This window comes from Pleurodeles waltl, chromosome 4_2, assembly GCF_031143425.1.
Source record: "Pleurodeles waltl isolate 20211129_DDA chromosome 4_2, aPleWal1.hap1.20221129, whole genome shotgun sequence".
In the NCBI taxonomy this organism is placed as follows: domain Eukaryota; kingdom Metazoa; phylum Chordata; class Amphibia; order Caudata; family Salamandridae; genus Pleurodeles; species Pleurodeles waltl.
In genome coordinates, this window is record NC_090443.1 from 416753660 (window position 1) to 416777097 (window position 23438).

The 23438-nt window shown below is 43.6% G+C and overlaps 1 protein-coding gene across 2 annotated transcripts in view; it reads right to left on the reverse strand.

Moving 5' to 3' along the window:
- The window catches only part of EDEM3 (ER degradation enhancing alpha-mannosidase like protein 3), a 367252-nt gene that overhangs the window by 264895 nt on the left and 78919 nt on the right, over positions 1 to 23438 (reverse strand). For both annotated transcript variants that reach the window (XM_069231637.1, XM_069231638.1), the window contains exons 4-6: positions 14727 to 14766; positions 12239 to 12351; positions 8749 to 8902 (exon numbers count right to left, since the gene is read on the reverse strand). In XM_069231637.1, coding sequence (XP_069087738.1) covers positions 8749 to 8902; positions 12239 to 12351; positions 14727 to 14766 — 307 coding nt within the window. The remainder of the gene's footprint in view (positions 1 to 8748; positions 8903 to 12238; positions 12352 to 14726; positions 14767 to 23438) is intronic.

The following is a 23438-nucleotide window of genomic DNA, read 5'->3' on the forward strand; positions in this document are numbered from 1 at the left end:
CTGCACTCTTTGTGGACTTGGAGTGGCAATTCCTTTTGATGTGTTGATGGTTGCTCCTAGATATTGTTGTGTCTGACACGGTTCTAGGTGTGATTTTGTATAGTTGATGGAAAACCCCAGTTTGTGAAGGGTTTGTATGACACATGTGGTGTCGTTTGCGCATTTTTTTACTGTGTTGGTCTTGATTAGCCAATCGTCTAGGTAAGGGAACACATGTATCTGTTGTCTCCTGATGTGTGCTGCTACTACTGCTAGACATTTTGTGAACACTCTTGGTGCAGTTGTTATTCCGAATGGCAACACTTTGAATTGGTAATGTATTCCTTTGAATACGAACCGTAGGTACTTTCTGTGAGAAGGGTGTATTGGTATATGAAAGTACGCATCCTTTAGGTCTAATGTGGTCATGTAATCTTGCTGTTTGAGCAGTGGAATGATGTCTTGTAGTGTGACCATGTGAAAATGGTCCGATATGATGTAGGTATTTAGTGTCCTGAGATCTAATATTGGTCTTAATGTTTTGTCTTTTTTTGGAATTATAAAGTACAGGGAGTAAACTCCTGTGTTTTTTTGTTGTACTGGTACTAACTCTATTGCATCCTTTTGCAGTAGTGCTTGAACTTCTAGTCCTAAAAGTTCTAAATGTTGTGGTGACATTTTGCGTGTTTTGGGAGGGATGTTTGGTGGGAATTTGTGGAATTCTATGCAATAGCCATGTTGGATTATTGCTAATACCCAATTGTCTGTTGTAATCTGTTGCCAAGATTGGTAGAATTGGCTTAGTCTTCCCCCCACTGGTGTTGAGTGAAGGGGTTGCGTGACTTGAAAGTCACTGTTTAGGTGGAGGTGTTTTTGGAGTCTGGAATCTTCCCCTACTCCTTGGGAATTGACCCCCTCTATATCCCCTGAAACCTCCCCTTTGGAAGGAACCCTGATATGGTGAGGTTCTTGTTTGTTGGCTAGTGGTGTCTGTGGGTTGGCCACGAAACCCCCCTCTAAATGGAGTTTTTCTAAAAGAGCCTCTGCTCTGCGGGGAGTAGAGTGCGCCCATGGCCTTGGCCGTGTCTGTGTCCTTTTTAAGTTTTTCAATGGCTGTGTCCACTTCAGGGCCAAAAAGTTGTTTTTCGTTGAAGGGCATATTAAGGACAGCCTGCTGGATTTCAGGTTTGAAGCCTGAAGTGCGGAGCCAAGCGTGTCTCCTTATGGTGACAGCAGTGTTGACTGTTCTCGCTGCAGTATCGGCTGCGTCCAGTGAAGAGCGGATTTGATTGTTTGAGATCGTTTGTCCCTCTTCAACTATTTGCTGCGCCCTTTTTTGGTATTCTTGGGGAAGATGGTCTACGAGAAGTTGCATCTCATCCCAGTGAGCGCGGTCATATCTGGCCAGCAGCGCTTGAGAATTTGCGATGCGCCACTGGTTGGCTGCCTGTGATGCTACTCTTTTTCCTGCCGCATCAAATTTTCTGCTTTCTTTGTCCGGAGGTGGGGCGTCGCCAGATGTATGGGAATTTGCTCTTTTGCGAGCTGCCCCTACTACTACGGAGTCAGGTGGTAACTGCGAAGTAATAAACACTGGATCTGTGGGTGGTGGTTTGTATTTTTTATCCACCCTTGGGGTGATGGCTCTTGATTTTACAGGCTCTTCAAAAATTTGTTTTGCGTGCCGTAACATCCCCGGTAGCATTGGGAGACATTGATATTGGCTATGTGTAGCCGAGAGGGTGTTAAATAAAACATCATCCTCTATAGGATCGGAATGCAGTTGGACATTGTGGAATTCTGCAGCCCTAGCCACCAGTTGTGAGTATGAGGTACTGTCCTCTGGCGGTGACGGCTTTGTGGGGTATGAATCTGGATCATTGTCCGGCACTGGGGTGTCGTATAGGTCCCAAGCGTCTTGATCCTGATTATCTTGACTTATGGTAGTTTGCGCTGGTGAGTGCATTTGTGGCGGTGTTTGTGCCGGCGATGCCTGTTGTGGTGGAGAGGGCGGAGGCGTGACTTTTTTAACCACTTTGGCTTGTGGTTGTGCGTCATCCTTGAGGAGACCGATCCTTCTTTTCCTCATTATTGGGGGAAGGGTTGATATCTTCCCTGTGTCTTGCTGGATGTACAGTCTCTTTTGTGTGTAGTCTGATTCTACACTTTGGAGCTCTTGTCCAAATCTGTGCATCTGGCCACTTATTCCTTGTTCCTCTGAGTAGGATGAAGGTGTGGTATTTTTCGGCGCCGAGAGAGAATCTTTTTTCGGTTTCGGCACCGACAGAATTTTTGTTCCTTTCGGCATGGATTCTCGGTGCCGATGTTTTTCGGTGCCGGTATCTTGTTTTTGTCTCTCGGAGCCGCTTTCTCGGCTCCGAGGTTGCTCCATGGCGGTCCCTCGACCGGAGTCGGGTGTCTTCGCTATGGGCGTGCCCTTTTTCGGCGCCTTCGACGGGTCGCCTGTTTTATGGGTCGAGCCATGGCCTGTTGGCAGTGGCGTCCCCTGGGCTTTCGTTTTGTCGATGGTTTTACTTTTCGACGTCTTACTCACAGTTTGTTGCTGTTGTTCGACGTCGGAGTCTCCGGATTCTGATTCCGGAACCGAGAATGTTTCCTCTTCGTCGTCGAAACGTTGTTTTGTCGGCGTGGACGCCATTTGTAGACGCCTGGCTCTTCGGTCCCGGAGTGTTTTTCTGGACCGGAAGGCTCGACAGGCCTCACAGGTATCCTCCTTGTGCTCGGGGGACAAGCACAAGTTACAGACCAAGTGCTGATCTGTATAAGGATACTTACTGTGACATTTTGGGCAGAAACGGAACGGGGTCCGTTCCATCGGCTTCGATGTCGCACGCGGTCGGGCCGACCAGGCCCCGATGGGGGAATCGAAGCTACCCCAAAGTCTTCTGATGATCGGTGTCGATGTACCTAACTATCCCGATACCGAACGGAACAATACCGACGCTTTCTTCCGAGATTCTGACTAACTTTCCGAACCGAAACACGGAGCGAAAAGGAATACGTCCGAACCCGACAGCGGAAAAAAAACAATCTAAGATGGAGTCGACGCCCATGCGCAATGGAGCCGAAGAGGGAGGAGTCCTTCGGTCCCGTGACCAAAAAAGACTTCTTCGAAGAAAAACAACTTGTAATACTCCGAGCCCAACACCAGGCAGCGGACTGTGATAAACATGTGTATCTGCAGCAACATATGCCATCGAACACTTCGTTCTCTCCAGGTAAAAATCAGATGTACTTGTGCACATCCAGCAAATGCAGTGTCCTCTAAGCTGGCATCAAATGATTTGGGAAGAAACATCTAAGAAAAACTGATATACTCATATGGAAGCCCAAGGGCACTTTGATCATGAAACCTGGGTTGGTGTACAAGGTGATCTTGACTTTTAGTGAAGTTCAGATATAGTGCTCGTTTTTTGTGAAGGCTTGGAGCTCTCCTACTCTACTTGCTGATGGCAGAGCCAGTTGAGATATCTTCCATGAGAGGTATTTGCGAACTGGACTGTAGATTCGCTCAATGGACGACAGCATCACGTAAGAACTGTGTTCAGTTTCCATGGCAACAGAGGTGAAGGGAAGCAGTGAGCTCTGAAAGGGCCTTTTGCGAGCCATTTGATGATCTTTAGAGCAAACAAGGATGGAGCATTTTCAGATCTTCCAAACAGCAACTAGAAGGAACAAAAGTGTACTTCAGGCTTTCCTTAGCTAAGTTGAGGCAGTCTGGCATACCTTGCATAGTTGTAAAGAACTATATTACTGTAACACAAGCAGAAACAGTTCCATATGGCGTGCTATATTTTGGTTATTGAGGTGCGCTTGTGTCAGTATTGGCCGGAAGTCTGGCAAGATGTCCAAATGGTTGAAATCTAGGTCCTTGGGGTACCAAGCTGCCAGGTTCAGTGGTTTCAGAGTGTGACCAAGATGTGACGCAGGATTTGCCTGCTGTCCCTGGAAAGGTGCCTTGGATTAATCTTTGGTAGGATAGGTGTTTGTCAAGCCAGTCAGACTAGGTTTGTGTACCAAAATTGGCTTGGCCATGCTGGGCTATCAATATTTGTGAATATGACTCTCTTGGCCTTCTGAAAAACCCTGGGAATGAGGTGCACTGGAGTGGTGGTTGTATGGTGGTGTAATCCCACTTCTTAAAGACCTGTTGGAGCTGTTTGTTGTAGAGTTTCCACTCATGGCAATCCAACAAGGAGTGACAAACGGCAACTGCCTGATTGATTTGAATCCCTGGTAGGTGTTCCACAGAGATATCTAATCTGTACAATATTGCCCATAGCAGTCATGTTTCCTCCAACATGGTCCAGGATCTCGCACTTTGTTTGTTGATGTAATAGATGAAAGATGTATTGTTGGTTCTTATTAGAACTGCCTGGTTCTCAAGTCATGCTTGAAACAATTGTAGTCCTAAAAGGATGTCATGCAGCTCTAACACACAGATGTGCGAGGAGTTGTCATCCGAAGAGATTGGAGGGTTCACATGCAGAATCTTCTGCTCCTGGATAGTTCCTGCAGGTGAACTCTCCAACGTCCCAAGGAGGAGTCAGTTTAATTATTTTTGTAAGTTAAAGGGGAGGGGCCTGTGCATTGAGGTTTTCTGGAGATCACAACCATAGCAGACATTGTCCGAGAGGACAAGAACACTATCATCCCAAAAGCCTGTCTCTTGTTGGCACAAGAATTCCCTGCTCCTGCTCGATAGGTCTCACCTGCAGGCTGCATAACAGAATGAGCTATAAGCAAGAAAAGAAGAGACCCAATAATGGCTTCTATGTTCTGACAATTTTTTGGTGGCTTTAGAGACGTGCAGGCAACAGTTTGTAGTTTTCTGACACACTGTATTTTTAAAAATGCCTTGCCATACTTAGTGAAAGGGACACCTTGTAGTAAGGCAAGCAGAAGATATTTCCAGGCTGAGCAAAAGGCTCAGTTGATGGAATAAGTGGATGCAAACCTTTGTGGCGGTGTAGACCGTTTCAGCCAATGGTGTTTTCACCAGCCAATTGCCAAGGAACGTGTATACCTAATGGCCACGTCTCTGAAGAAATCCTGCCACTCGTGCTAGGCATTTCATGAATTTATCAGTGGATACATATTTCAAGCAGCAAAGATGTGATTTGTATTGACATTGGTGCCCTTCCACCAAGAATTTCAAATCCTGTGTGTGGTTTGGGTATATGGGGATGCAGAAGTAGGCAGCCTACAGATCCAGTCATGTCAGGAACCCACTTCCTTCAGGAACAGGACTTCTTAAACAGATACAATCTAAAAAGACTGTCTTTTAATGAACTTGCTGAGTTCCAGAATCGGTCCACATCCCAGTATTTTTGATCACCAGAAAGAACTTGGAGTGGAAACCAAAGATTCTCTGGATCTTGGGAACTTTTTACATTGATCAGTGGAGTGGTAGAAAGAGAATCTTGTTCTTGAAGCTATTGAAGATGCAAGCTGTTCCCTTGCTCGTGGATGAGTAAGTGGCTTTTGAAGTAATTTTAGTGTGTGCCCAGATTCTACAATTTGTATCACCCAGTGATCACTTGTGACCTTCCGCCATTCTGATCCCCTCTAACCGTGGCCCGATATGGGGGTGGTGGAAAAGGAAACATTAGGATGTCAATGACCACTTGGTATTGCCCTGACAATACAACTGAAATTATGTTTTTATTTTTGCCTTAAGGCAGCTGGCACAGTTGGTGGGGTTGGCTTCTTTTAGAGGTTTAGCCCGGATCATCTCCTGTCAGTAGGGGGGATGTTGTCTTCTTTAGCCGCCATAATGGTTGAAGGCACCTAAATCCTTGGGGGCTTTGGGAGCCACAAACGAGAGATAATTTGTATTGGAGGGCTCTAGAGGAAAAAGCAGTGTTTTAAAAAAAACACTGCAGACGCTAATAATGTTTTTCACAAAGAAAGTCTTCCCTTCAAGGAATGTTGAAATTTTCTGCTGCCATCTTAGTTGAAAGGGGTGGATTTTCACCAGCCCTGCCTTATGAGTCATACAGCTCCTGCTATCTGGCTGAAAACTGACGTCCCTGATTAAATCAGCTGCAGTGGAGTTTGCCCCTTCGAATGACTGCTTTGGCTTTGTTTTTTCCAACCTCGGAAATGAGCTCAACAAGAGCGGAAATCGTGTGACCCATCCGGCAGTTTTACTGCAGCAAAAATGGCGAGGAATTGGCTGCCTTGATGGAAGATGCAGACAGAGTCGACATTAGTCCCAGATTTTCAAGACTTCCCACCCCTGTCTGGGGGCATAGACGTAGGTGGGACTGTTTTCTGGATCTCCTCTGAATTACCGCTGCAATGATGGAATCTGGCTTAAAATTACTAGTAAGGTTCAGAGGGGCTCTGATTCTGGTGTCCTCAATTTTTTTTCTTCAGACAAGGAATGACAGATCCACTGAAGGAGGCGTCATCAGTGTTATTCACTTCTTCTAGAGGTAACTGGCCTTGCTAAGATTTATCACTATTCTTTCCCAGGACAGATTGGCATTTTTGATGCTATATCATCTTATTCATGGTCAGAGTTCAAGGAATTTCTTGTTTCCTGTTGCAGTGACTTTTACAATGTCCCACAAGATGAACACCTTTTGCCCCACCCACGTAACGTGCCTTCTATTATTTGTTGCTTGCAGCTTTAGGTTTGCCTGTATATGTACCTGATGCCACCTCTTGGTTAACTGCTTCTAATAGGTTTTGCAGGGAGGTCTAGCATTTTTGGCAATGCATTTTCTAGGAAAGAGACCATGTCCACTTTTCTTAGCATAAGATAGATAGATAGATAGATATGAATGTTGTTCCTCTTATTTCTGTTTTCTAGGTCCATCTAGACCTGAAGTTGTTCAAGTTTTTGGACCCAGTGTGTAAATCTTTCTAGCCCATTATGATTTCACATCCATTTGTCTTTTTTTAAGCGTGATCTTGTTTTACCTCTCCGATAAGCAATTGAAAGAGATTGAGACCATGAATGGTTGCGGGCAGTTGAGTTTGGTCATGATGTCTGAAAGGGTTGGTTCTTCAATCTGTGTCACTGGTATGGGGGTTGTTTTGAGGCCTTTAATTAATTGCACTGACTGCAGGTGTTAAGTTTTTTTTTTTAGTTTCACTGTGCCGAGCTTAACGTCCCCTACGTGGAAACCTTTTTGCTGGGTAACAGTTCAGCTGAGTATCTAGGCAGTAAAGTAAAGTGGAGAAGATCAAGGGGGCCGACAGCCAAACTCCTCCTTCTGGGCCAAATCTTCCTCTCTAGGAACAATTAACCTAACCTCCTCGCAACAATAAGTCTCACGTTTGGGTCAGAGATTGGCAAAGACATGCCAGTGATGAGGCACAGCAAGAAAACAGGTGTTCCTTCTACCCAGAGAGTACTGTGGTTTCGCTTTCTAGTTCTTCAGTGGTATTCTGCAGGTTTTATTTGGCTGTCATGCTGGCTGCCTCACCACATGAGTCTGTCTTTGGTTTTATGAGAATCTGTGTGACAACAGAGTCACTGGTGAGGACAACTGGCCACATATTGCGCTACAGTTTTTGATGCTGGTATAGGGGTTTTCCGTTATATAGCTGGAGTCAGATACAATGAATTTTTTCAAAACTAAGCTTGGCCAGAAGGGAGATCTAGTCTTAAGTGGCCATCTTTGAACGCAGCAAAAACAGGACTCCTGTAACAAAATTGATTATGGTTGGAAAAAAGAAGCAAGAAAACACAGCAAACATCAGTGCAGACAGCCTTAAAATTCTACTTTAAAAACTGCAGTTGTTGACTAGGGAATGGATAGTGGCCTTGCAGATACTCTAGGAAAATGGACAGTGGCAAATATAATACTATTGGTCATTGTAGAGGAACGTATTAGCTTGTCAAAATCTTGGTGACATTCTGAAGAGGGGATCCACTATGAGATTCAGTTTTAAACTGTAGGTTTGCAAAATTGTAATCATATGCAGGGAATTCCCATAATGAACAATCCTCTAGCACCATCAGTCTTCAAATAACCTGAGCAATAACAGTTAACATTTAAGTAATTCTAATAAGTAGGAGTTTAGGACTAAACTTCTGGGGATTCTCTTGGCTCAACAATTACAAGCAGTTATAGTCCGGCATCACTGAACAAGAAAGACCACATCTTTTGCGCTGCCTCAAGTTGCTCCATTACAAATGACAAAGCTTCATTGCCCCAGCCAAGCAAGATGTCTTCACAGCATTCTCACAGCTTAGTACATAACAGGATATGATCAACTAACCATCAATCAGCTCAGCACCTGCAAATAACTACGCTCTTCTATTGTATTGTAAAGAGTTACCCAGCATGTCTGCCTCTCAAGGCTGACTGAAAGAGGTATGTAAGCATCGGAGTGCTAGACTCACATTCATGGCCTATCAAGCCAACTTAACTGCGTTTTATTTCGCCTTAGAAACGTACTGTCTCAAATTTTCAGTGCTTGTTCAAAGCTATTAACAAAAATTACTGAACATAGCATAAGGTGTCAGTTTCAAGAAAGCAGTGGCAGGCGATTACCATCCATTCTGTAACCACAACTCTCTTGTTCATTCAAATAGTAGACAGTTAATTCCTGGCTTTTGTCTTCATTGGATTTCAGATATAGACTTTGCATCATCTTGCCTCTCTGAACTAATTTTTATTTGGTTCTACCTCTTGGTAGATGTTCTCTTTTTAACTCCACTTGGAATGTTCTTAGACCAGATGACCAAGGACTATGGAGATCAGATTTAAGTAAACTTTAAAGACTTACTCTTGGGTAAGGAAGGCCACTGGTTGTGTTGAACGCCGGTAGAAGCTTGTAGCCCAGCTCTTTGGCCATGTGCAGAAGTTCATCGTTGTACCACTGCAGGCTTTCTCCTTTATCTTTCAGCATGATCGCCAGAGAGTGGCCACCTAAGAGACCCCTGCAATTCACATAGAAGGCATATTTAGACATTCTATAGCTACATAACATGCTTACTCATACTTTTCTGCAAAGAAAATTTATCAGTGCACAAGGATTAAGACTACACAGTTAGTCGATCACCAATAGTTCTTTGTCCTTCCCACTTGCAAGTACATCTCCAGGCAGAACCACATTTCACCAGCCACATCTAATTACCTTATTAGTGCTACCCTTTCATTATGGAATGTTCTTCCTGAAGACACTTTAAGTGGACATGCTTATAGACAACACTAAAGACTCTACTCTAACTTGCATGCAAATGTCTAAGCACTTATATTTTGATCTCACCAGAATGAGCAAATTTGATTTCTACTTGTAAAATACATTTGTTTCCTAGTTCTTATCCATCTGTTTATCAACTCACAGCCCCAAATTTCTGAACAATTTTTATTATTTGTTTACTGTTCTCACTTAATTGCTTACACACAGTTGAAGGCACTCCTGAGAATGTCAGGTAAATTTGTTTCTTAATACGATGTTCTTACATCTTGGGTGCTAAAGTTGTGTTATTACGAAAAACAAACTGAGTTCAGCAAAAAGACAGAAGAACTCACTGAAAATAGCATATTAAAGAGGAATATTGTGCCAAGGGTAACACCAGTACATGGCCCATGGCACTAGTGCTATTTCAGTTGTATATTTTTTGATCCAAAAACAAAGCAGCCTGTTGCCTGGGGGAAAAGTTGTGTGAAGATGAACTGGGAGCACGACTTAAGAATAATACCAACTGTAATGAGAAAGTCACATATTTTCACCTACAAGTCGCTTCACATTTATAAGCCCTGAAATACATTATAATATATGCTTATCTGTGTTAGGTTTTTGGGAATTTTCCCTTTCTGAATGGAGACTCCAAATTTATTTTGCCTATTTTCAGAACCCTCTTTTTGCTGGCTACAGAACTCTGTGCACTTCACCCCTGCTAATCAGTGCTTAAGGGTCTGTGCTCCTCCTTTCAACATGGGAAACTGGCATACACCTAATTGGCATATTTAAATTACTTATAAGTCCCAAGAAAATGGGGCTTAAAGTGTATTCAGAGCCAGTAAGTTAAATGCCTTCAGTGTGCTGCAGCACTCATTGTGCTACCCACTACAGGGACAATACAAATATGACTGCAGGTAGTCAAAAGCAGCCTGGCTGTGCAGGTTTAAACTGCTGATTTTACCTGTCAAAAGAGATCCTTTTGACAGGCCTGCCTAAAAGCATCCTTTTAAATATTTATAAGTCACCGCTAAGTAAGCCTTAATGCAGATTAAGGCAGGGTGCATGGTATTAAAAAGTAGGACATGTAAACGTTAATGATTAACATATCCTTCCACTGACTACCATCTCAATATTATTTACAATGAGGTAGGGTTGGCTGTTCTACAGAAAACCATAGCGATACAATGTTAAGTTAAATAAATGTTATCTCTGCCTAGGAAACAGCTATAAATTAAACTTTTGAACTTTTTAAAATATTTATTGCAAGCTCAATTCACAGGTGAAGTCGGATTTGTAATACATGTTTTGGAAACATGACTTTCAAAAATTCCTGCCTAAAGTCCTGTAAGCTTAATCTGCTAAATCACCCCCTTCAACCAACCAATAATGAGCATTTCAATTGGCATGAAAAAAGTGTGATGTTGCTCCTAGGACATTCGTAAAAAAACCTTGGGTGTAGGGAGGTGGTAGTGTGCCCCTGACAGGATTATCTGTGGGATGGGCACAAGGACATGATTAACTTCAAAGAAGCCTACCCTGACATACACAGATGTAGCCAACACCCAGATCTGTAACCTTCTTTTGTTCCCCAACCAGAGCGGCCTTCATCACAGTGGGCCTCTGGTTGACCTTAGTGTTAAATCCTGCTAGAGTGTTAATATTAGCTTTACAGGTCTGCTGGGGTTTTTCATATGACATTTTGGGGCGCACTTCAAAGGAGGGAAACATAATGCTAAACAAATAGTGTGTATCCACTGTCAGGAAACAATGTAATTTTCCTCTTTTTAATGTCAACAGGAAATTAAAATGTTATTTTATCAAGTACAACTGCAAGCAAAATCTTGAACTGGGCAAACATGATCTAACTGTATGTATGGCCTCATATGGGATGTGAAGTAGTTAATATGGTATTCTCATTTCAAAATAATAAATAATATCTTATTTGATTAAAATGCTCTAGAACCCATAAAAGACCTGAATACCTGAACAAGAACTACTACCAAAATATCAAGAGGTATACATGGGACTTTGTATGAGATAAGGTATGTTAAAGTGATGATTAATGGCAACAATCAAATGCTCAACATAGAAAGTAATCTTTGGGGTGTACAAGATATAGCAGTTCATTGGTGTCAAATTACTGCATCAATGACAATCCTAAAAATTGGTCTCACACTATGCATGATACACCATAAAACACACAGACTCTGAAACTGAAAACTTTCTTACAGCTAGCTGGTATAAGTGATCACTTCAGCCAGCTGAACTCAGTAGGTCAGAAACAATCACAACTTTTAAATAAAGGGTTATCCCCGGGCCAAACAGTTTTTAGGATGATATTCTTGTCATTGTATTACAAAAATACAAAAGTTTTCCTACAGTATTGCAGAAGCAAGGGATGTGTCGGAGTTGACTCACTTATTGGTGATACAAAAGCTTATGTTTTAAGAGGCAAGGTAATTGCATAAAGCAGTTTCTTGATAGGTTAGATTAACAAAACAGTCTGTAAAGATGATTATAGACTAAGAATTGATTACAGGTTCAGTTAATGAGGTCAGAAGGCTAGCTTCAATAGCTAGGGCTGTAGTGGCTTAGTTGAACATATCTGGTGTTTTTTGTCACTAAATGACTAATTCACTTGACAAAGCATTAGTTCGGCATCATATTTTGAGGTGATAGGAGCAGGTTGTTTCTCATGTTTGTTTTTAATAATTTTGTTGTGTTGCATTACGATACAAAGACATGTTGTGTATATTGAAGTTAGTGGTCATGTTTTTCAAAAATGAAAGCAATATTTACATGTTTTAGTAAATGTGAAGTAGATGCCTGTCTTCGCTACAGTTTTTTGTCATTACAGTACACAAGTGGTGGGCGAGCAGCCATAGCCAAGCCAGAATTCAGGCTAGATTTTTAATTAAGAAGTGTATTATAGACTGAAAACATGCAAACAATCGAAATTAGAGTGATTAAGAGAAATTGCACAAACTGGCACCCCAGGCTCAAAGATTCCCAGCTCTCCTTACAGAAATAAAGAAAACTAGGCAAGACCCTGACATGTACAATAATAAGAAATGTAAAAGCCACTCACCCAAGTACTCGTATATTGGTTTCAAAGACTGATACCACTATGTCATTGTCCAAATTCACATCTTCTATCACTTTTCTTACTGCATCTTCAAATTCTTTAGTTTTATTTAACAACTAAAAGTAAAATTGCTACTTTAGCATTAAAGAATCTCCAAAAATAGATTTACATTTTAATGGATGTCAAAACTAAACATGTATTAAGATGTACAACAAGCTTTAGAGTAATACTTCTAGGCATTATAACTACATTTGCATATTTAATCACATTACAATACAGTGACATTTTGAGTACATAAGCCATGTGTGTAATATATATGTCAGCTGGGCAACGAATACATGGCTTATAAATGAGACAATAGGTGTACTTATACTGTTCAACGTACACTGAATGCTACTATTCTGACATGCCTTAAATAATAATTGCTATGAATGTCTTCTGCTTGATTACTAGCGATACTTTCAGGCCTGAATTAGACATCAATCTTTAAGGCATCAAATGTTTGGCAAAAATCAAGAAACTGACAAGCACTGGCAAAGCGAATAGGTCGTGCCTATACATGACCTAATGGCTTTAGCAATGTGTTTTGCCATGTTGTACACCGGTATGGCTGCAGTCCAGCATGGCTAAAAGTTAGTGGTGTGGAGTATCAGAATGGAGTGGGGGGGAGCTGAGTGGAGAAGTAGAGTGTCGTAGAGTGGACTCGTTGGAGTGTCGTGAAGTGGAGTAGAGGGGAGCAGAGTGTCAGAGTTGGGGGGAGGACAGTAGAGTTCAGTGTCCGAGTGGAGAGGGGTGTAATAGGATGGACTGGGTTGGAGTGGATTGAGTTAGTGGCGTGGATTGGATTGGAGTGATAAATATAAATTTTGGTGCCCATTAATAAATTGGCTAGAAAGGCAATATAAGTAAGCACCTATTTGGGACTGTCCTATGATTACACTGATCATTGGTCGGAAGGTATGCTCTGAAGTCGGGCTGTATGGTCTGTACTTATCAGAGATTCTGAACATCCTAGACAGGAGCCTCCTTAAGGAGATTAGATATGAACTAAAAAAAACCCGCAAAGGTTTTGAGAAGCTTACCCTGTTTCTGGTTATCTAAGTGAATGAGGACAAAAAAATATAAGAAAAGAAAAGCAGACCCTCCCTACCCACTCAGTCTGACCTATACAGAACAAGTACATCTAAAAAGCATTGTCAAAGCTATAAGTCCGAGATGAATGTGCTACTGCATGCAGTGGAAGCACATTACAGCACAACACTTGTTTTGGAATCAGAAGGTACAGAAAAAGAGGGAAATAGTTGTAAAGCAGACCCTCATGCAGATGAATTCAAGCATTCAAGTGTAGGCAGAGGGTTAGACCCAGTAAGCAAATAGCATTAGAGATGAAAACTGCACTGGGCTAAGCCAGGAAATGATTCACAAAAGTCCCAATATAATGGTTGAAAAAGTCTAGTCATTTAAATCCAATGTTTAAAGGAGTGAACCAAAAGCCCATTCTTTGTATTATTAGTAGGCCTGTTTGACAGCTGTCCTCTTAAAACCCAGACTTAAAAATTACAGAAATATTTTATCAACAAACCTTCACCAGGAATGTATTTGTGCCTCGACCACACAGATCTGAATGCAAAATGCCACAAGAAAGGCACCAGGAAACTGTGCTTGGTCCGGTATTGCATATCATTAGGGACATCAACACTTTACAATTTTGTCTTTGTAAACACCTAAACTACACTTCTGTACGATGTATCAAAAGAAGATTACCATGCAAAACATTTCAGCTGGAAATACTTCTGCCTTCCCACAAATAAATTAAGCATTCTGTAGAATTATGAATGAAGACTTATCTTTAGCCATCCCATAACAGCATGAATTGTGGTTTTCATTTTATATGAGTCAAGAGAAACCCTCAAGAACTTTATGGAGGTTATAAATGCTTAAATGTTAGATTCAAATCTGTTAGCTTAAGTAGAACATACCTAAAAGGAACATTTCAAAACTCAGTGGGGGGCATCTTGAAAGGGTTGGACAAGCAACTAAGTCAGTGGAAGGGCCAAACTGAAGGGGCTTAGCTGCTACTGCTGCCTACATGTCATGTTTTGGGATATTTGGGGAGAGACGGCCTCGTAATGGCAGCCTCTAATAATCCACAATGATGAATGAAAACTATTCAGGTTAAGCAGAACATGATCAGTAATAATACTCAAGGACCTGATAAATTCTAATTTAATTCCCAAACTGTAGTTTCATGGGCAAGGGAGATGTTCTTGTATTAACCTAAATAAAATATTATTAAATAATGAAAGCAGTTTAGCACAAAGGAGCCTGGCTTCCTACGATAAAGTAATTTATTTCAAAAGCTCAAAAACGCAAATATTTATACACCTGTGAAAAATCTGCATATGTCACAGTACTGAATAATTATAACCAATTCCATTAAAGTGGGAAGCAGAGAAAAAGTCTAGAGGAAAGCAAGTATCTTGAAACTTACTGCCAAAGTGTCTAAGGTATCAATCAGGGTCAGCGAAAACCTGAAAAAACAGAATTAAGATTTTTACACAAGTATATGTTTTAAAAGTAGTAACCATGTCATTTTTAGTTCTGAGATCAATATTAACCAGCAGCAGAAGAGACCATAAAACACTAACAAAGCTGAGGCCATACCTACAAAGCATGCTTTCTTAATGTTTTCTGATCACTGGTTACAAAGGCAAGATGTGATAAACTACAGGAACAAACAGTAAGGAAAAACCGCTCACATGGCAGCCGGTAACATTTTTCAACATTGATGATACACTTCCCTACTTATAAGAGACAAACCTCATCATATCATTTCAAAGAAATCTTGAAAGAAATACAGCATGGCAAACAATATTTTGTACTGCTTTATCAGCTCCACAAATTAATAAAATTAAGACGAAAATTGATGTGGTGGTGTATAATAAAAAATAAATAAAAAAAAAACATTCTTACACCATTACCCAGACAGAAGCCAACCATGGTTATTCTTTTGAGGGAAGGATTGAGCTAATTCAGCAGCAGAGTATGTGAAAAGGAGACTATGACTAGTCCTCACAATCCAATATGATGTTCTGAAGACTGCTTGCATAATGAGCACCGTTTGTACTTGGTGATCTTGCTGCATTTCTTTGTTGCAGCTATCACGCTGCATGTATTACACCTCTGCGTTCTTCACATTAGCAGTGGAGTTTTACATCACTGAACTGGGAAATCCTGCTCTTCACCTCACTCATTAGAGATGTAGTCATTCAGTTTAGTAAATCCTTCTTGGACTTTATGTCTGCAAAGTCTAGAAGTAGTCAAACTGGTTGATGTTCAGTTTTTCCATATGTACATATCCTTGGATGATTTTCTCCTTTCCCTGGACACTATACTTCTGATTTCTACCTGTGGTTGTGTCATCAAAGTTTAAGAACAGAGGGTCTAAGTATTCTTACTCATTACTCCCACAGGTATTTAAACTTCCAAGACAGTGAAACACCTTTTATGTTTTTTAGACAATGCATGCATTTTCTGACTTTCCTCTCAAGTTAACACTTTTGGGCCATTCCTATTTTCCTCTGTCCTTTTTTTTGCCAACAGTCCTAATTTTACCTTTGTCTTTCAAGACCTATGTTAAGTTTCCTTTGGCCACTACCATTCTCTTTCGGCACACTATCCCATTTGCCCTTTCCTCCTGCAGTCAGTCCCTCCCTTCCTATACCATATGTGCCCTTGCCCGCTCTGTGCTGCCATGCCTCCCTCTTAGAGTAGACCTGAGAGTTTTAAAACAATGCTTTACACTCAGATCTATATTATATTACTCATTCACCTGGTGTCAGACCAGAAGATGGCTTGTAGACATGTACGATCACATCTGTTCCACTCTGACAATAGAACCTACTGACTACGACCTGCCCTAATGACTTTTCCCCTCATTAGAAATGCCAACATTACTTACTCCATGGCACTTCCACCACCACTTTGTAATTCTTAATGGATGTTTTTATTTGTGTGTGCTGTTTTACAAAGAGCACTTTGCACGTTTTTTTGCAGCTGGTTGTATCCATGAAATGCAAAATAAATTCATGTGCTTTTTTGTTTGAAGTTGAGGTCGGAATGCTACTGCCATTAGCATTCTGTATGTACAAGATATACCTCCCCATAGTTAACTTCACATTTTAAAGATATTTACATAGTGAGCACATGGAAGAATCATTAAGTGAATTCTATAATTAACATACGTTTGGTTTCCTCACCCAGAATACAGGGTCATCATTGGTTCTTTATTGGTAAACGGAAACAGACAACTATAGTACCACAGCTATGATGAGCACTCCCAGTGACCTTCCCCTTTTGTCAGTGCACCCACTTGGTCATTTATAGGTGAAGTTCACCAGGTGATGCCCTACTATCCAAATGGTTCTGAATCACACAGGCAGCAAAGGCTTTTACACATGAACATAAATGTTAAATTTGAGGGCGGGCCATCTTTCATACCTTAGAATTGCTTTTCATTAGACATGCTGGTTAATATATTTATATACTCTACAAGAGAAAATGATTATCTGAGTATCTTTAAAGAACAAAACTTTACAAAACAAACTTCAGACTTGGTCACCTGGTAGGTAATGTTAAACAAGTTAGTAATATAATAGTTAGAGTGGGCTCTAACTAAAAAGTCCTACAAGACAGATCCAGTGAGTGGTCTTCCTGCCAGACCTGGTGAATAAGTTACTTACCTTTGGTAAGGCTTTATCTGGTAGAGACATATTCTAGTTGCAGATTTCTTACCTTAGAATTCGCCGCAGGTGTCAAACTAGAACTGGAAGATTTTTGTGAGCACTACCCCTGCACACCGTTAGGTGGCGCTGATTGGCTCGATCTCGACTGTGTGCACCGCATAAGACATCGCGGGTCCTATATATGTGCCACCTTGGCGCACTGACTTCAGTTTCTTTTCACCACTTTCCATGCCATAAAGCGCAGAGCTATAAAGAAATTAACTACTGGTCTATCACAAATAAGGCTCCTTAGAAGGGAATCCCCACTCCTTGAAATCAGTTCGCAGAGCAGAGAGGATAGGTGGGCCAGTAAGTAATCTGCAAAAAGAATGTCTCTACCAGACAAGGCGTAACCGAAGACAACTAAGTTGTTCATCTTATAGAGACCTCTAGTTGCAGATTTACCTTTGAATAGATACCCAAGCAATACCATCACCAGAGGTGGGCCTGCAAACTAAATTCATACTAGAAAGCCCTGCAGGACCGAAAGGGCAAAGTGCCTGTCCCTCTGGACCTCTCAGGCAGTAGTGTTTGGCAAATGTGTGCAGTGATGCCCATATGGCCGCCTGGCAGATATCAAGGCCTGAAACTCTGCGTGCTAAGGTAGTGGTCCCCACTTTGGCTCTAGAGGGAGTTGCTTCCTGGCCAGTGCATATCAGATCTTTATACAGAGGAAGACCCATCTGGAGATGGTCCGCACCTGCACTGCCCGACCTTTCTTCACACCCACATAACAAAGAGTTTATCACCGGAACTCTTTTGTACGATCAAGGTGGAATGCCAATGATCTTTCTGGGTCCAGGCTGTGGAGTCTTCCCCTCTTCCTTATAGGGATGAGGGTGTGCATAAAAAGTAGGCAAGTTGATATACTAACCTACATGAAAGGGTGTAACCACATTGAGCAGAAAAGAGGCCCTACTGCAAAGCACCACTTTGTCAGGATAGAGTGAAAGGTATGGAGGCTTGGATGACAAAGCCTGCAGCTCACTCACTGTGCAGGCAGATGTAATGGCCACAAGAAAGTCTACAAAGTAAGGAGCCCGAGAGGGCAATTATGGAGAAGCTCAAAAGGAGCGCACATCAAAAATGTCAGAACCAAATTCAAATCCCATTGAGGCATAATGAATGGAGACAGAGGAACCATGTGTAAGGCTTTTAAGGAACCTATGTTCAATAGGGGATTTACACAAAGAAGTCTGATCAGGCAACCTAAAAACAACAGAAATAGCAGAGGGATAACCGTTGAGAGTACCCAAAGCAGAGCACTGCTGGGCCAAAGAATGTATAAACAACATAACCTCAGAGAGAAGGGCAACAAAGGGGGACAAACATACTTGTTTGTGCACCATGCCACAAATTTCTTCCGAAAGGGGTACACTGTTTCGGTGGAGGAACACCTGGCTGCCTAGATAATGTTACAGGACTTCGGGCAGAAGGTTAAAAGCTGTCAACTGTCGCTATTCAATCTCCATGCAAGAAGGTAGAAAGCGGACAGGTTTGAGTGCAGAACCCTCCTCTACTGCTGCGACAGAAGACCCTCCTGAGGGGGTAGTCTGATCGGAGGACCGATGGACATGCTCAAAAGGTTGGGATACATTACTCTCTGTGCCCAGTCCCGAGCCACAAGGATTACTTGAGCCCCGTTGTTCTTGATCTTCTTGAGAACTCTGGGTATAAGTGGTATAGGCAGAAAGGCATACCGAAGGCTTGTGTTACACTCAAGACAAAAAACGTCACTGAGCGATTGACACCTTGGAAACTCCAACGTGCAAAACTGCTGCCATTATGCGTTCTCTGTGGAGGCAAACCGATCTAACCAAAGCTCTCCTCACTGTTGAAAAAGACCTTGCGGCACCTCCGGATGAAGACGCCATTCATGATCTGGTAGACATTTTCGGATGACTGTCTGCTCTGGCGTTCAGAGAGTCTGCAAGATGTTGAACCACCAGGGATAGGCCTTGCTGTTCCAGCCATGTCCAGAGGCATAGAGCCTCTTGACAAAGGGTCCACGACCCCACCCACCCTGTTTGTTACCGTACCTATGGCAGTGGTATTGCCTGTGAACACCTGCACTGCCTTTCTCTTGACAGAGGAAAGAAATGCTTTCAATGCCAGCCGGATCGCATGGAGCTCCAACAGGTAGATGTAGAGTCTGGAATCCGCCGAAGCCAAATTGCCTCTAACCTCCACCTCTCACACATGGCCACCCCATCCCAGGAGTGACAACTCCAACTGCTGTCAGATCTGGTTAGGAAAGGGAGAGGGATCTGTCTCTGACCGAATCACAGGTAATAAGCTTGCACAGTTCCCTTCGAGATCTGGACCCTGTTGAGAGATTTCCCTGATGCTGTGCTCACTAGAACTTCAAGTCCCACTACACAGCCCACATATGCCACGTGGCATGTGTCAGCAGCTGGATGCAAAAGGCCATGAGACCCAGCAGCCTCAGAGTCATTCTCACTGAAATCCAGGACAGAGGCTGAAAGATTTGTAACATAGCCTGAATAGCCTGGACTTGCCGCTTGGGAGGATGAGCCCAAAACTGCACAGTGACCAGAACAGCTCAGAGAAAGGGAGCGTCTGAAAGGGAGGCAGGTGTGACTTCGGCATGTTTATAGTGAATTCCAGTGAATGCAGTCTGGAGGTGGGAGACGACAGCCTGGGCGAGCCCGCCTTCAACAGCCAGTCGAGATAGGGGAAGACAAACCCCTGAACTGGGCAGATGAGCTGCGGCCACCGCCATAACCTTGGTGAACACTTGAGTGGCGCTGGTAAGGCCAAAAGGGAGCACGTCTGTGTACAGGCAGGATGGGAATATGGGAATAAGCTTCCTGCCAGTCCAACGCTAGCATCCAGTCTCCTGGGTCTAGGGCACATAGAACATGAGCCAGAGTGAGCATTTTGAACTTCTTCTTGTGAAAGAGGTCAAGGGTCAGAAGGTCTAGGGTAGGGCAGAGGCCATTGTCGTTTCTGGGTACCAGAAAGTGGGGGGGAATAGGAACCACTACCTACGTCTGGCATGGGAACCCTCTCTATGGCTCCCCTGGCCAAAAGAGCCATGCCTTCCTCTCGAAGAAGTGCCATGTGATCCTCTGTCATTCGATCATAGGATGGTGACATGGATGGAGAGGTAGTCTTGAAGGGGAGGGAGCAGCCCCTTCGGACTATCTGCAAACTTACCAGTCTGACGTGATGGATTGCCAGCAGAGCAGGTTATGGCGAATCCTGTATCTGACTGGGCCCTGATGGAGGAAAATTTGACTAGGAAAGTTTGGAGGTAGCTGCAGGCATTTGGGAAGGGGGGACTAAGGGGGGTGGGGGGGGGGGGGGTGTTTGGTGAGGGGGTACTGCTGGGGACTGGCCAGATCACTGGCTTCCTGATCCACATGGGTGCTGGATCCTATTTCCCCAGTCATTGAGAGGCTAGGCAGCATGCCTGTAATAGTGGCTGGAGGGGAATGGATGCAGTTGGGCACCCCTTCCACAGCCACGAAAGGGGTAAAAAGCAGACTGAGGGGGTATAGGGGCAGCTGCAAAGCCCAAGGACATGGCCATAGCACGAGAAACCTTGAAGCGCTCGAGCCCAGAGTTGCCTTTTTCCTCCTTAGAGATGTGTGCATCAAGGGACATGTCCATAAGATTACCTTGGACATCCCCAGAAGAATAAGTTACTTACCTTCGGTAACGCTTTTTCTGGTGGATACAGTAACTACCTGTGGATTCCTCACCAAAAGAACTTCCCCCTCGCGCCAGACTCGACGGAAATTTCTTCTAGCTCTGCACGTCGACGATGACGTCACAATCGCCCGACTCCACGCGACGCCGTATGACGTCATCCAGGCAATAAGAAGCCCTTGTCGACGTGCAGACGTCAGTGATCACCATTTTTTACGTGCCATAGAGGCGAACAGGTGAATGCAAATAGAACATTTATTATAAATACATATTATAAATAACAGTAATGAATGCTCAATACAAGAGAGGAACATATATATAAACCAAGTCCAAACAAGCCTTCTTTGAACTATCTTAATTTGCAAAGGAAATGTATATACAGGTATCCCAACTATATACATGAATCAGTTATATACATATATACAAGACCAAGGATGCTCACCCAAGGATATCTCGGTTTGACCAGTCAGGCAACGGGGAGGCGGGTGGGACCGTGAGGAATCCACAGGTCGTTACTGTGTCCACCAGAAAAAGCTTTACCGAAGGTAAGTAACTTATTCTTCTGATGGATACACCTACCTGTGGACTCCTCACCAAAAGAATAGAGTCCCAAAACAGTACTACCTCCGGAGGTGGGTGCCCGAATGGTCAAACCAAGAAATCCTGCAGCACCAAGCAAGCAAAATGGCCATCCCTCCTAACCTCAGAATCCAAACAGTAATGTTTGACAAAAGTATGGAGGGACGCCCAGGTCGCTGCCCTGCAGATTTCAGCCACAGGAACACCTCTAGCCAAAGCCAATGAAGCTGCTTTAGCCCTGGTGGAATGGACACGAAGCCCCACAGGTGGTTCTTTCTTCACCAAAGAATAACAAATCTTAATACATAGAATGACCCACCTGGATAGCGTTCTCTTGTGGACCGCTCTACCTTTCCTCTTCCCCACGTATCCAACGAAGAGCTGATCATCTTGTCTGAACTCTCTCGTCCTGGCGACGTAGATGTTCAGCGCTCTTGGTGGATCCAGCCAGTGGAGCCTCTCTTCCTCCTTGGATGGGTGAGGTGGAGGGTAAAAGGAAGAGAGAGTAATCGACTGCCCCAGGTGAAAGGGTGTAACAACCTTCGGTAGGAAAGCCGCCTTGGTCCCTAACACCACTTTGTCCTTAAAGAAAGAAAGGTATGGAGGTTCTACACTAAGAGCCTGAAGCTCACTAACCCTTCTGGCAGATGTTATGGCCACCAGGAAAACAGTCTTGAAAACTAGCAACCGTAGGGAGCAAGAATGCATTGGTTCAAAAGGGGACCCCATTAGAAACGCTAAAACTAAGTTAAGGTCCCACTGAGGCATAACGAATGGTGTTGGTGGAAATTTGTTAGTGAGTCCATTAGAAACCTTAAAACAATAGGAGATTTAAAGAAGGATGGCTGATCAGGAAGGCACAGAAAAGCAGATAGCGCAGACAAATAACCTTTCACTGTGGCAATCGCACAACCCTTCTGTGCCAGACAAAGAGCAAATGACAATATGTCAGATAAACCAGCTTTTAAGGGATCGATTCTGTTCACTCCACACCAGCATGCAAATTTAGCCCAACGACTAGCATAGATTGATTTGGTGGCGTGGCGCCTGGCCGATAAAATAACATCCACCACTTCTGGTGGGAGAGAAAAGGAACTCAGATTGCCCCGTTCAATCTCCAGGCATGAAGGTGCAGGCTCTGGAGGTGGGGGTGTAGAATCTGCCCCTGCGACTGCAAGAGGAGGTCCACCCTGTAAGGGAGACGGAGGGGCGGGCACTGAGAGAGTTGAAGAAGGTCTGAATACCACTCCCTTCTTGGCCAATCCGGAGCTATTAAGATGACTTGAGCTCGGTCTTGGCGGATCTTCCTCAGAACTCGAGGAATCAAGGGTATGGGGGGAAACGCGTAAAGCAACTGACCCTTCCAGGACATCTGAAACGCGCCCCCCCAAAGCTCCTTGCACCGGATACTGGAGGCTGCAAAATAGCGGGCACTGCGCATTCTCTTGAGTTGCAAACAGATCTATTTGTGGATATCCCCACATCCGGAAGATATACAGAACCAGATCTGGATGAAGATGCCACTCGTGGTCAACCGAGCTGCGTCGACTGAGAACATCCGCACGCACGTTCAGGACTCCGGACAAATTATGTGCTACCAAGCAGATCTTGTGTTCCTGAAGCCAGGACCAGAGTCGAAGAGCTTCTCTGCAGAGAAGATACGACCCCACTCCCTCCTGTTTGTTTATATACCACATCGCGGTAGTGTTGTCCGTTAGAATCTGGACTGACTGACCGCGAATGGAAGGGAGGAAGGCCTTGAGAGCTAGACGTACTGCCCGCAATTCCAACAGATTGATGTGTAATCTCTGTTCTACCGGAGACCAAAGGCCTTTGACCTCCAGGTCCCCCAGATGAGCTCCCCCACCCTAGAGTGGAAGCATCCGTTACTACTGTGGCCATTGGTGGAGGCAGCGAGAACGGCCTTCCTTGTGACAGGTTGTCGACTGCTGCCCACCATTGAAGATCCACTGCAGTGTCCCTGGAGATCTTTATCGACTCCTCGAGATCCCCTTTGTGCTGAAACCACTGCCTGCGGACGAACCACTGAAGAGCCCTCATGTGCCAGCGTGCATGAGTGACCAACAGTATGCAAGAAGCGAACAGACCGAGCAGACGAAGGACCTTGAGGACTGGAACTACCGCTCCATTTCAAAACATTGGAA